A 14,089-nucleotide genomic window follows, 5' to 3' on the forward strand; every position below is an offset into this window, starting at 1 on the left:
TATGGTAAAATCTGGGAGGGAAAGCTATAATAAAACATGTTATGTAGATTCTCAATTTTGAGTTTATCATAACTTGTTTGCAACTTTAAAACACCATTATATTTTATTTATTTATTTTAATTAGATTTATATGCCGCCCTATCTCCATAGGACTCAGGGCGGCTCACAACAATTAAGATATACAATCTCAATCCAAGTAAGAAACATGTTAAAATACATATTAAATGCATATTAAAATATATTAAAAATCAAAACCCCATCAGTCCAGGCTGGGCAATTTAAACAGCCATGTTTTTAGTTCACGGCGGAAAGTGCGAAGGTCAGGGGCCAACCAGAGCCCCCGGGGGAGTTGATTCCAAAGAGTGGGTGCGCCCACAGAGAAAGCTCTACCTCTGGGAGTTGCCAGCCGACATTGTCTAGCCGACAGCACCCTGAGTAGGCCCTCCCTGTGAGAACGCACTGGACAATGGGGAGCTGTTGCTGGTTGCAAATGGTCCGACAGATATCCTGGGCCTAAGCCATGTAGGGCTTTATAGGTCATCACCAGGGATAACAGGGATTGTAATGTTTCCATATGGCTAAAGTGAAATATGTTGTTGTTACTACACTTGATCTTAGCCAAAAGGCCAAGAAGCGACAATATGTTGTTGTTGTTAATCAGAAGTCGTGTCCAATCCATTGCAACCCCATGGACAATGTTCCTCCAGGCCTTCCTGTCCTCTACCATCCTCTGGAGTCCATTTAAGCTCACGCCAACTGCTTCAGTGACTCCATCCAGCCACCTCCTTCTCTGTTGTCCCATTCTTCTTTTGCCTTCAATCATTCCCAGCATTAGGCTCTTATCTAGTGAGTCCCTCCTTCTCATTAGGTGGCCAAAGTATTTGAGTTTCATCTTCAAGATCTGGCCTTCTAATGAGCAGTCAGGATTGATCTCTTCTAGGACTCACCAGTTTGATCGCCTTGCAGTCCAAGGGACTCGCAGGAGTCTTGTCCACCACCATAGTTCAAAGGCATCAATTCTTTGGCGCTCAGCTTTTCTTATGGTCCAGCTTTCACAGCCATACATTGCAACTGGGAAAACCATAGCTTTGACTATACGCACTTTTGTTGGGTGATGTCTCTGCTTTTTACTATGCTGTCTAGATTTGTCATAGCTTTCCTCCCCAGGAGCAAGCGTCTTTTAGTTTCTTGGCTGAAGTCCACATCTGCGGTGATCTTGGAGCCCAGGAAAATAAAATCTGTCACTACTTCCATTTCTTCCCATCTATTTGCCAGGAATTGAGAGGGCTGGATGCCATGATCTTAGTTTTCTTAATGTTGAGTTTCAAGCCTACTTTTGCACTCTCCTTCTTCACCCACATCAAGAGACTCTCTAGTTCCTCTTCACTTTCTGCCATTAGAGTGGTATCATCTGCTTATCTGAGGGTGTTGATATTTCTTCCGGCAATCTTAATTCCAACTTGTCATTCATCTAGCCCCACCTTTCTCATGATGTGCTCTGCATATAAATTAAATAGGCAGGGTGATAGTATACAGCCTTGCTGAACTACTTTCTCAATTTTGTACCAATCAGTGGTTCCATGTCTAGTTCTCACTGTTGCTTTTTGACCAGCATATACATAGGTTTCTCAAGAGACAAATAAGATGATTTTGTACTCCCATCTCTTTAAGAACTTTCCACAATTTGTTGTGATCCACACAATCAAAGGCTTTAGCATAGTCAATGAAGCAGAAATAGATGTTTTTCTGGAACTCCCTAGCTTTCTCCATGATCCAGCGTATGTTAGCAATTTGATCTCTAGTTCCTCTGCCTCTTCGAAATCCTGCCTGTACTTCTGGTACTTCTCGGTCCACATACTGCTGGAGCCTAGCTTGTAGGATTTTGATCATAACTTTGCTAGCATGTGAAATGAGTGCAGTGGTGCGGTAGCTTGAACATTCTTTGGCATTGCCTTTCTTTGAAATTGGAATGTAAACTGACCTTTTCCAATCTATGGCCACTGTTGAGTTTTCCAAATTTGCTGGCAAATTGAGTGTAGCACTTTTACTGCATCATCTTTTAAGGTTTTGAATAGCTGGAATACCATCACCTCCACTAGCTTTGTTGTTGCTCAGACTTCCTAAGGCCCATTTTACTTCACATTCCAGGATGTCTGGCTCAAGGTCAGTGACCACCCCATCATGATTATCAGAGACATTAAGCTCGTTCTTGTATAGTTCTTCTGTGTAATTTTGCCACCTCTTCTTAATCTCTTCTGTCTCTGCCATTTTGGTCCTTTATCATGCCCACCTTTGCATGAAACGTTCCCTTCATATCTCCAATTTTCTTGAAGAGATCTCTGGTCCTTCCTATTCTATTGTTTTCTTCTATTTCTTTGTACTGTTCATTTAAGAAGGCATTCTTATATCTTCTAGCTATTCTCTGGAATTCTGCATTCAATTGGATGTATCTTTCTCTTTCTCTCTTGGCTTTCGCTTCCCTTCTTTCCTCAGCTATTTGCAAAGCATCCTCAGACACCCATTTTGCTTTCTTGCATTTCTTTTTCTTTGGGATGGTTTTAGTTGCTACTTCTTGTACAATGTTGCGAACCTTCATCCATAGTTCTTTAGGCACTCTGTCTGTCAGATCTAATTCCTTAAATCTATTTGTCACCTCTACTGTATATTCATCAGGGATATGATTTAGTTCATACCTGAGTGGCCTAGTGCTTTTCCCTACATTCTTAAATTTAAGCTTAAATTTTGCAACGAGAAGCTCATGATCTGAGCCACAGTCAGTTCCTGGTCTTGTTTTAACTGACTGTATAGAGCTTCTCCATCTTTGGCTGCAGAGCACATAGTCAATCTGATTTCTGTGTTGACTATCTGGTGATGTCCATGTGTAGAATCATCTCTTGGGTTGTTGGAAAAGAGTGTTTGCTATGACCATTGTATTCTCTTGACAAAATTCTACCAGCCTGTGCCCTGCTTCATTTTGTATTTCAAGGCCAAACTTGCCAGTTATTCTGGTTATCTTTTGACTTCCTACTTTAGCGTTCCAATCGCCCATGATAAGGACATCATTTTTTTGTGTTAGTTCTAGAAGGTGTTGTAGAGCTTTATAGAACCAGTCAACTGCATCCTCTTCAGCACCAGTGGTTGGGGCATAGACTTGGACTACTGTGATGTTGAATGGTTTGCCTTGAATTCAAACTGAGATCATTCTGTCATTTTGTGGATTGTATCCCAGTACTGCTTTTCCTACTCTTTTATTGACTATGAAGGCTACTCCATTTCTTCTGAGGAATTCTTGCCCACAGTAGACCATCTGATGGTCATCTGCATTAAATTCACCCATTCTTGTCCATTTTAGTTTGCTGATTCCTAAAATGTTGATCTTCAGTCTTGTCATCTCTTGTTTGACCACGTCCAGCTTGCCTTGATTCATGAATCTTACATTCCAGGTTCCTATGGAGAATAATTCTTTACAGCATCGGACTTTCCTTTCACCACCAGATACATCCATAGCTGAGTGTCCTTTTGACTTTGACCCAGTCGCTTCACTTTTTCTGGCACTACTAGTACTAGCCCTCTGCTCTTCCCCAATAGCATATTGGATATCTTCCAACCTGAGGGGCTCATCTTCCAGCGTCATATCTTTTTGCCTTTTAGTACTGTCCATGGGGGTTTCATGGCAAAGATACTGGAATGGGTTGCCATTTCCTTCTCCAGTAGATCACGTTTTGTCAGAGCTCTCTGCTATGACCTGTCCGTCTTGGGTGGCCCTGCACGGCATAGCCCATAGCTTCATTGAGCTGTGCAAGTCCTTATGCCATGACAAGGCAGTGATCCATGAAGGGGAAAGTGAAATATAACATATTCTTATTTTCCTAAACGGTATTGGCAATAAGAAAATTTACTGAGCTCTAAAATTATTTTCATTAAATAGTTCCTTAGGTCATTATTCATATCCTTATTCCTGCAATAGTAAAATAAGATTCAAGTTTTCAGAAACAGCACAAAATCTAAAAGGGGTATGATACATGTAAGTAAATCTTTGCATTTGAGTACAGAAGGAATGTATCAGTATTGCATCCAAGCTGATTCATTAGTTAGCCATATGGGTCTTTCAGACTCTTTCAGGCATATCAAAAGGCAACCAGAAAATAGAAAACCGCATTGACATGGTTCATTGCCATAAGCCATTATTTCTTAGCTTGCAAGGAGACTGCACAATAGTAGGAACAAAATTGTTATGGAGGAGCTGCTATTTAAACATGCAAAATACATGTATTATACTGTATATTTGTACAGGGGTGAAATGCTCCCAGTTCGGACCGGCTCGCGAGAGTAGGTAGCGATGGCGGCGGGCAGTTCGGAGAACCAGTAGCAAAAATCCCTGCCCCCGCCCCCCATGCCCAGCTGAGCCGCGCAATCATCAGAGCTCTGACGATCATCAACACTCTGACGATCCAAGCTCTGACGATCCCAGCTGAGTTGCCTGCTAATCAGGCAACTCAGCTTGGATTGTCAGACCCATTTAAAAGAAAAAAGTTTCTTTTTTTCTCCCCCCACCCCCAGCCTCCAGCTTGCTTACCTTAGCTGCTGGTTGCAATGAGCTTGCTGTAATACCTGCAATCCATTGCATCAGCAAGCAACTGAATCTCCCTGCCTGCAATCAAGCTCATCGGTGAGCAGCTCTATCTGCAACTTTAAGACTTGTGGACTTCAACTCCCAGCAAAGCTGGATGAGGAATTCTGGGAGTTGAAGTGTACAAGTCTTAAAGTTGCCAAGGTTGGAGACCCCTGTTCTATTGGGTAAGTTTTTTTCCCCTTTGGGAGCTTTAAAAAAAATAGTTAATTGGGATTTTTTTAAATTGTTCTTTTTTTAGACCTAGCCATTTAAAGTTTAGGAAGTTTTAAATTTAGCTGCTTTTATATAAAAATAAAAATAAAAATAAAAATAAAATAAAATAAAATAAAATAAAATAAAATAAAATAAAATAAAATAAAATAAAATAAAATAAAATAAAATAATATTTGTGCAGCTTTCTGAAATTTAGTGTGTTTCTGTAGTGTTTCACTCTAACTACACAAACACACAAAATCTCACAAAGCTATATGTGGAGTTTTGTGTGTGTAAAGTGTGAAAGTTGGTTTTTTGGGCTTTTTGTGGTTGTGTGAGGTTCCTGCTTGTTGCAGGGGCCATTTTGGATCTAGCACAGCTGTTTTTACATTGTGGGTGAGCCAGTTGTGTTGTGTTGTGTTGTGTTGTGTTGTGTTGTGTTGTGTGTGTGTAAAGTGTGAAAGTTGTTTTTTGGGGCTTTTTGTGGCTGTGTGAGATTCCTGCTTGTTGCAGGACCATTTTGGGTCTAGCACTGCTGCTTTTACATTGTGAGTGAGCCAGTTGTGTTGTGTTGTGTTTTGTAGGTTAAAAAAGGGCAAAGAAGTGACATTGACTTGGCCACCCCACCCAGTCACTTTACCACCAAGCCCCGCCCACTAATTAAGCCACGCCCACAGAACCGGTAGCAAAAAAATTCAGATTTCACCCCTTTATTTGTATTAATGGTACCTGTATTTACTCAGTTAAAAAACGTTTATATTTGTGTTGGTAAAATATGAGATGAAAATCAATGCAAGTCAGCCTTATAATGAACCAAGATATATTAAGACAGAGATGACATGGCTCCTGTATGATGGCTAAGCTGAAATTGTTTGACCAACATTATTTTCATCTAAGTCAGCTACCCCACAATGTTGATTGGGTAAATGTCGATATATTATTATACAATGTTGCTTGTTTGCTTCAAACTATGAATGTTGGGAGCCTTGGATAAAAATGAAATCAAGGGGTGCATTTTCTCCCTTCTTTAATAACAACTTTCTTGGAAGTAAAGCACCTTGTTTTTGTTTTCCTTGTAAACTATACAGGTTATCTGTCCGCAGGCATAGCTCAGTGGTGGTGAGTTTGCCTGGACTTGAGATGTTCCCTGGAGACTTGATGATATCAGACAGTGCAGCACAATTCCTATATCAATCAGCATCACTGCAAAACTCAGGTCAGGGAGGGAAAACTGTGAATTGGGATTTTAACTCAAAATAACTTCTGGGGTTTATATACTGTTAAATGTAGCACTGCAACAGCAGTTTTACACCGTTGGCTGTGAAAACAACACCAATCCCCATCAAAATGCTCTGTGCCCCAGACCTTGGTGGGAAAGAACACGATAAACTCTAAATGTGGATAACAAACCACAATTTCATGTTCGTATATAAATATTATGTGCAGACAATGCCCCCCAAACCTGCAACATAATAGTTCAAACTGAAGACCTGGTTTGTTCAGCATGCTAGGACAATGGCTTTGTTTCTAAAAAGATTCTGAATCACAAACAAACATTAGTTTAATACATTAGACAAATCAAGGTTAGTTCTCACAATAAATTAAAGTATGAATGGAATTAAGAGTTGAGGTGGCATAATAACAAACCATGTTTCAGTCATCTTCATCAAAGGCCAGATGAAGAGCCAGGCTTTCAGGCCCCTTTGAAACACCAGCAGGATGGGATCTCCGGGAAACCTCATTCCGGAGGGCAGGATGTGCAACAGAGAAAGGTGCTTCTGGAGTACTAATAGATGGCATTGCTAAATTGAAGGGACTCCAAACACATCAACCCTGCTAGATCAGATACTATGGGACAGGCAGTCCCTCAAGTAATTAGGCCTTATGCCAAGAAGGTATTTGTAGGTAATAGCCAGCATCTTGAATTGCACCAGAAGCAAATAGGCAACCAGTCCAGCTTGCAAAGTAGAGGTGTTACATGTGGAGGACCATCAGTGTTCATGTTGCTGCATTCTGGACCATTTGAAGCTTCCATATGGTCTTCGAGATGAGCCACATATTGCTGGCAGGAAAAATGTGCACACCAGATGAAGCTGTGCAAAAGCTTTCCTGACCACAGTTCTCATCTGCTCATCAGGAAGGAACTCTGAGTCCAGGAACATCTCCAAATTACACACCACCCTTGAATGAAAAAGTGCCACCTTATCTGTGGTTAAAGTTGGAACATCCCCAGAACTGGGTGGTCTAAACAACCACAGCCATTTGGTCATGATAGGATTGAGCTCTCTTGGCTGGATTAGAATCAAAAGATTTAACTGGGTATCATTAATATATTGATGATGCCAAACCGCAAACTGATGGATGACCTCACCCAGCAATTTCAAGTTGATGTTGAAAAGGGGATAATAGAGAGTACTATCCTGCAGCACCTCACAGGTGAATGGCCTAGGAAGCAATGTTTCTCCCACAACCAACACATTGCCAGTTTTCTTCCCTTTTCCTAATCTTTTTCCTTCTTTTGCTGAACACTGTTGGTTGGTTAGTGGAGAAGAGCCTGGTGATACAAGACCCATCTACCAAGATTTTCTTGGTGTAACATCTTGTAGGATACCAGACATGATTCCTGGAGAAATGGAGCTGTGGAGGGAATGACTCAGTATTCTCAAAATGGCAATTTTTGACAAAGTTAGTTGTGTGCTGCTAGAACATTGTAAATTGATTTGAGTGGGTTAGCCCTCTGGAATAGTGTCCTCCCCAAAGGTTCAAATTTCTCTGATTCTGCTGTCCTATAAATGGGCCTTGAAGACCTGGTCTTTTCCCAAGGCCCTGGATCAACTGAGTAAACTATGTTTATTTATTTTATTTTTATTTTATTTCCAATTTATATACCGCCCTTCTCCCTGAGGACTCAGGGCGGTGTACAGCCAGAATTAAGAACATGAAATACAAATATTAAAAACAATTAAAATATATATAAATTTGGCCCCAAAATTAAAAATCACAAACCAATTAAAACATTTAAAAATTTCTTCTTAAGACAGCCCGGCTTGCTGGAAAAAGTGGGTTTTAAGGGCATGGCGGAAGGCACTGAGGTCTTGGATTCTCCTTATCTCTAGGGGCAACTGATTCCAGAGGGTAGGTGCCCCCACAGAGAAAGCCCTCCCCCTGGGGGTCACCAGCCTACATTGTTTGGCTGATGGCACCCTGAGGAAACCCTCTCTGTGGGAGTGTACGGGTCGATGGGAGGTCGTCGGTAGCAGCAGGTGGTCTCGAAGATAGCTAGGCCCTATGCCATGGAGCACTTTAAAGGTGATGACCAACACCTTGAAGCGCACCCAGAAGACCACTGGGAGCCAGTGCAGGTCGCGCAGGAGCGGTGTTGTGTAAATAGGATCACAAAATCATATTTTCTACGATATATATTTTTGTTACTTTAACAATGCTCTTCTTTTGCTTCCATGCAATAGAATCCAAAAGGACATGGTGGCCATTTGCTAAAAAAGGAATTGTGAGTATTTTGCAAATTTTGCAGATTTTCCCTCTCACTCTCAGTTAATACTCTATACACTGAAAACCTGATGAAATTCTCTGTCGCAATATCTGCCCTCTGGAATATTATTTATGTTTTCCTGACTCCACTGACTTTTTAATGGGTCTTGACAACCAGGTCTTTTCCCTGGATTAAGTGTGCTCTTGAATGAAATTATATTAATTTGGCAGGTATGTTTGGTCACTTGGTAATGGTGGTTGGTAGTGGGGTGGGGTGGGGGTTAGATGGGTAAGTGTGGGTGTAGTGAAAGAGAGAGAGAGACAGGCGGAAAGAAGGTAGGGAGGGAGGGAGGGAGGGAGGGAGGAAGGAAGGAAGGAAGGAAGGAAGGAAGGAAGGAAGGAAGGAAGGAAGGAAGGAAGAAAGGAAGGAAGGAAGGAAGGAAGGAAGGAAATATAACAGTCAAACAGGCATACACCTAGCGTTCATCAATATGGTTTGAATTTTAAATTCAGATCAAGAGTTAGTCAACATATTATCTATAACGTATTATAAAATAGCAGGGAAGGGAAGCTGTTTATCATTATAGCAGCCCTGTATTTTGCACTGATATTCAACTTATATAGTATTTCTATAAGCTATATAAAGACACAAGCCATGCTACAGCAAGCCTTAAGTTTTCTTTCACTTTGTTGGAAGAAAGAAAGGTATACCCTCATAATTTAAGGAGGATGAATAAACTGTCATTTAATTCTTCTGCATGCAATACATTCTGAAAATATTCATTTATAATAAAAACATGCACAATATTTCCCTGTTTATTTTCCTATGCCAATGCTGACTAATATAGTAGATTGGTCTTCTTTATTTTTTTATCTATATTCCATAATGGTTGGCAATCACATTATATTAAAATTAATGTATCTTCTGGACTGCCTTCTTGAAGTTTGATCTTATTTTTCTAAAGGGAGACTTTATTGGGAAATGATCTGCAACCTTCCCTCTTCCCTCCAGTTTAAAAATATGATTTAACTTTTTCAAATTAACATGTGAATTTTTTTTTAAATAGAATAAAGACAAACAAAAACAAATGGCTGAGCTGGAATATTGTCTCTCAACTCAAACCATTAAAATGTCAGAGTGTGGTGGCTACAAATTTCACAATGTAAAGGTATAATATTTCTTATCAGATAATTTTTATCTACATTTGTTTTAACTTTGTACTTTGATTTTAACTGATTATTTTTCTCAGTGCAATATATAAATACAAGAGGTGGTATTCAGCTGATTTGAATCGGTTTGCCCAAATTAGTAGCGGAAATCACAGATAGGCCTGCCCACCCATCCCGGCTCTATGCCATCCTATTTAGGCACATTTTTGAAGCTGGCACATGCACGGAAGGCGCGCGCACCAGCAAAGCACATGCACAGAAGGCCGGTGCATGTGTGGACAGGTGCATGCCTGTGGTGGGTTGCCCCCCCGGATCGCACCGGTTCTATAGAACCAGTAGTAAAGCTGGTGGGAGGCTCCACCCACTGACCCCAACGTCATCAAAAATGCTTTTGCATATGCGCAAAAGAGCACACATGTGCACGAGCGAAGTGACTGCATGCACACGACCCCATTGTGAACTGGTAGTAAAGGTAAGTAGAACCCACCCTAGCGCACGCACATTTGTGAACCCATAGGGAAAGTAAGTGAATATCACCCCTAATAAATACTATTAATGTTATTTTATATGAGTTTTAATCCTATAATAAATATTCAACATATGACCATCAACAATCATTCTGGTATTAAAACAGCAAAGATCCATTTGAGAATGTATATGTATAAAGAAGCATACCGTATATTTGTATTCACAATTACAGGATAAAACATGGCATGAAATGATGAAGATGTATCAACTCGAAGCCACTAGCGATCAGTTAGACACAAAGAAGAAAGATGCTGTGTGGGAACTATTCACAACAGAATGCAATTATTTTCTTGATCATCTGTTGGTTCTCAAAATGGTATGCTTATGTTTTGCAGCTATTTTACTGCTTGCTGCTTAGCCATTCACCTGACAGAGGTCTTGTGCAATCATTTGCTCCATTGAGGGTGGTGTTCTGTAAGATCAGATGTCAGCCATAGCAGGGATTGCTCAACAGTTTTTACAAACCAATTTCAAGTGGAATGAAGTGAATTGGAAAAGGATATCTCTAATCTAAAGCAGATCCATACTTTCTGCTTGGACTATCAGCACTGAGGGCTACTGTCTGTCATCTGAGTGCAGGAATGGATGACAATGTCCTCCTCTTATTCTAGCCCACGACACACATCCAGTAGTGGGTTGCCCCTGGTTCAGACCAATTCTATAGAACCGGTAGTAAAACTGGTGGAAGGCTCCGCCCACTGACCCTGACATCATCGGAAGTGATCTGTGCATGTGCAGAAGCTTCTGTGCATGCACAGAAGGAAGGTGCATGCGCGAGCGAAGCGAGCGTGCACGCACGATCCCATTGCAAACCATTAGTAAAGGTAAGTTGAACCCACCCTTGCACATATTCCATATCTATATTTTCCAGTGTCAGCTCAGAACTGTGGTTTTGCGATGGGACCTATCTAAAGCGCTTCAGCACAGATGGTCTCCAGTGGTCCATTCTAGTAGCAGCCCATGTTCCATAAGAAGTCATTCCTTGCATGCCCCTGCCCTCCCAATGCTGGATGCTTCCCTTGCAGCCATTTCATCCTGGATTGCTAGGCTTCTGTGTTGTCTGCTGGTGGGTAGTCGTTATTTTTAAAATAATCTTGACATTAAAGTTAATGATCCATTACACATCAACGACTCATCTTCAACCCCAGAAGCTTATGTTCCATTCAAGCTGCACAGTTCTGCAAAGCTATCCTTCTTTAGAAAACAAAAAGCTTTAAATTGCAATGGAGAGATATGGCTATTTGTTTCTATAAAGCTGAACTCAGTCCTTTCTTGCTAAAGAGCTTCCATGGCACTACAGAGGAAACAAGAGTAACCAGTGCTCTGACCAAAAATTTGTAGTAGTTCGGAGAACCAGTAATAACATTGGCTGGCCACGCTCCCGAACCGGTCCCCAGCCTGGTCGCCGCTCCCTCACCCCGCCCACCTCATCAGAGGCTTTTTTTTTCCCCGTTTTAAAAGCATTTTTTCTACAATCTCTTCGGCCGAAAAAATGCTTTTAAAAGTAAAAAAAAAAAAAAAGCCTCTGATGATCACGCGGCTCAGCTGGGATTGTCAGGGCCTTCTGAAAGCATATTTTCTGCAACCTCTTCAGCCGAAGAAGTTGTAGAAAAAAAAATGCCTTTAAAAGCCTCTGCGATCCCAGCTGAGTTGCCTGATCGTCAGAGGCTCCTGAAAGCATTTTTTTCTGCAACCTCTTAAGGTTGTAGAAAAAATGTTTTTAAAAGTAAAAAGTAAAAAAAAAAAAAGTTGGTCACTCCCATCCAGTCATATTACCCCCCCACACCAAGCCACACCCACAAAATAAGCTACACCCACAGAACCGGTAGTAAAAAAATTTAGAACCCACGCCTGGCTCTGACTATCATAATATAAGAACATAATGCAGGGAGAAGAGGACAAATAGCCTCTTTTAGGGTCAAAGAAGCTAATGTGGGGAAAAGGGTGTAAACATTTAGACAAACAAGGAGAATCATAGAAACCAGTAAGAAATGAACAATCCATGAAAGGAAAGAAAAACATTGGCAGATTGGTCATCACTGGTCCCGGTTGGTGAGGGTTATTTTCCATGCATGGATAAAAAAGTGAGAAGCAGGAGAATGACCAAGCAGACCTTGCAATGGCCCTAGTCCAGGTAAATACAAGCCCAGTTCCATTACCAACCTGTTGTAGTCTAGGATAGAATTTCTGACACTGGCTTACGAAAAATATGTGTTAGATAAGTGGAAAGTATAACTCAGCATAGTGGTTTAAGGAAAATTAGTGTAATGCTATTTTAGGAACAGAAAAACTCAATCAACAATCAGATACTTATATACCATCAATAATGTGATTTGCTTGTTTTTGGTTTATACAAGTGATATGCAAGTTCATTCTGTATAGCTTAGAATTAAATGTGAACCAGACCATAAGTGGTTGTTCAACAATGCATGGTTCAAAAAAAAATTTTGGGCTCAATATTATGTACAAACAAAGCCAGTGTTACTGGCTACTTCTTATGACCCTTCCTGGTTTCTTCAACACTACACTGCTTTTGTTTTTCACTTCTCCATTTACAAGCTTCCTTACTACATGAGAACTGAAACCCAGTTATACAAATACATTTGTGGGGAAAAAAGACTACTTGCATTTAGTTAAATGGGGAACTATACTTACTAGAAATAGCTTCCTCAAATGTAAAAGGAAGATGTTCTAGTAATGAGTGTTTCCAAAGAGAAATCTTCCTCAACTTTATGGACATATTCAGATTTCCTTGGCACAGTATTGGAATGGTTTGTCATTAGCTCAATGGCATTTGAACAAATGGAATGGCATTTCCACTTTCTAACAGGTTACAGTCTTATTTTTCTTGATGGTCTCTGATCCAATACTTAGTATTCAAGGCTTCGTTCCCACAGCATCTCTTATAAAGATGTGCAGTAGATAACCACCATCATGACTTACTGCATATAATAATCAGAAGCAATGAAGATAGTTTCATTATACCAATGCTTGGTATTTCAAAGAAAATGTTTTAATAAAACAGCATAAAACAAAGAACACGGGGAAAACATATGGCTTGATCTTATACATGCCTACTTCAAATTAAGCCATTTGGAGGGTTTAATCCTTTAGCTGGATTGTGAAATAATTGTCATTTCAACTTGGCAGCAATGCAGTACACAAGATTTCCAAGCAGTTATGAGCACATCTGTCTTGTGTTATTATAGGGGATTTGGGGGGAACTGAAGGGAATTGAGATACATACTCTAATATACAGGCATATGTTGCAGGTCCTTGAAATGTAGTGCTATTCTTGAGATTTTTGGGCTATTTGTGGGATGGACAGAGCACAGTTTGTAATTTACTAATAGCTCCCCAGATGATCTGAAATAGTTTGGGCAGGGATCAGATATTCCCAGTCCTTTAATAATGGCAACAACAAAATGTCCCCACTGTCTTAAATTATAACACTGTTTTCTGACAGGAATAAGTTTATTTCAGTTCTAATAGTCATAACTAATTCTTGACTAAAATTATTTCTGTCTAAATCTCTCTGTTTCCCCTATAAATAAATAAGATGATTATGATTATGATTTCATAATTATAATAATTCTGAAATTCTAGTTTAAAAACAAAATAGTCTTTGAGTGAAATCTGAGCTCTGTTTTAGAACTATAATGGATTAGCTTCCTCAAAAGAAGAACTAGTAGCAAGAGTAACATTCAAGGATTTTGAAAATAAATTATTATCCATAAACTGTTGTTTGTTTCCTTGTTTTTCAAAGATCTTTATGGATACATTAAAATACCTACAGAGCAAAGAACTCCTACCAGATGTGGATCCTGAGTTACTGTTTGCAAACCTGGAAGAATTAAATCAGGTACAAGGAACTTTAGTGATAATAAAAATGTTGCTATACCAGAATTATTCATGCCATCAAATTAATGTAATAACTATAGCACTTAGGCTTATATACTGCTTCACAGTGCTTTACAGCCCTCTCTAAGCAGTTTACAGAGTCAGCATATTGCCCCCAACAATCTGGGACCTCATTTTACCCACCTCGGAAGGATACAAGGATGAGTCAACCTTGAG

At 40.1% G+C, this 14,089-nt stretch overlaps 1 protein-coding gene across 1 annotated transcript in view; it reads left to right on the top strand.

The window, feature by feature from the left end:
• Positions 1-14,089, top strand: part of PLEKHG7 (pleckstrin homology and RhoGEF domain containing G7) — a 44,685-nt gene that overhangs the window by 3,294 nt on the left and 27,302 nt on the right. The window contains exons 3-7 of the mRNA XM_070947959.1: positions 5,914-6,041; positions 8,293-8,333; positions 9,382-9,483; positions 10,185-10,328; positions 13,779-13,874. Coding sequence (XP_070804060.1) covers positions 5,914-6,041; positions 8,293-8,333; positions 9,382-9,483; positions 10,185-10,328; positions 13,779-13,874 — 511 coding nt within the window. The remainder of the gene's footprint in view (positions 1-5,913; positions 6,042-8,292; positions 8,334-9,381; positions 9,484-10,184; positions 10,329-13,778; positions 13,875-14,089) is intronic.

The sequence above is a fragment of the Pituophis catenifer genome, unplaced genomic scaffold (genome assembly GCF_029215685.1).
Source record: "Pituophis catenifer annectens isolate HBS135680 unplaced genomic scaffold, rPitCat1.0.hap2 SCAF_7, whole genome shotgun sequence".
In the NCBI taxonomy this organism is placed as follows: domain Eukaryota; kingdom Metazoa; phylum Chordata; class Lepidosauria; order Squamata; family Colubridae; genus Pituophis; species Pituophis catenifer.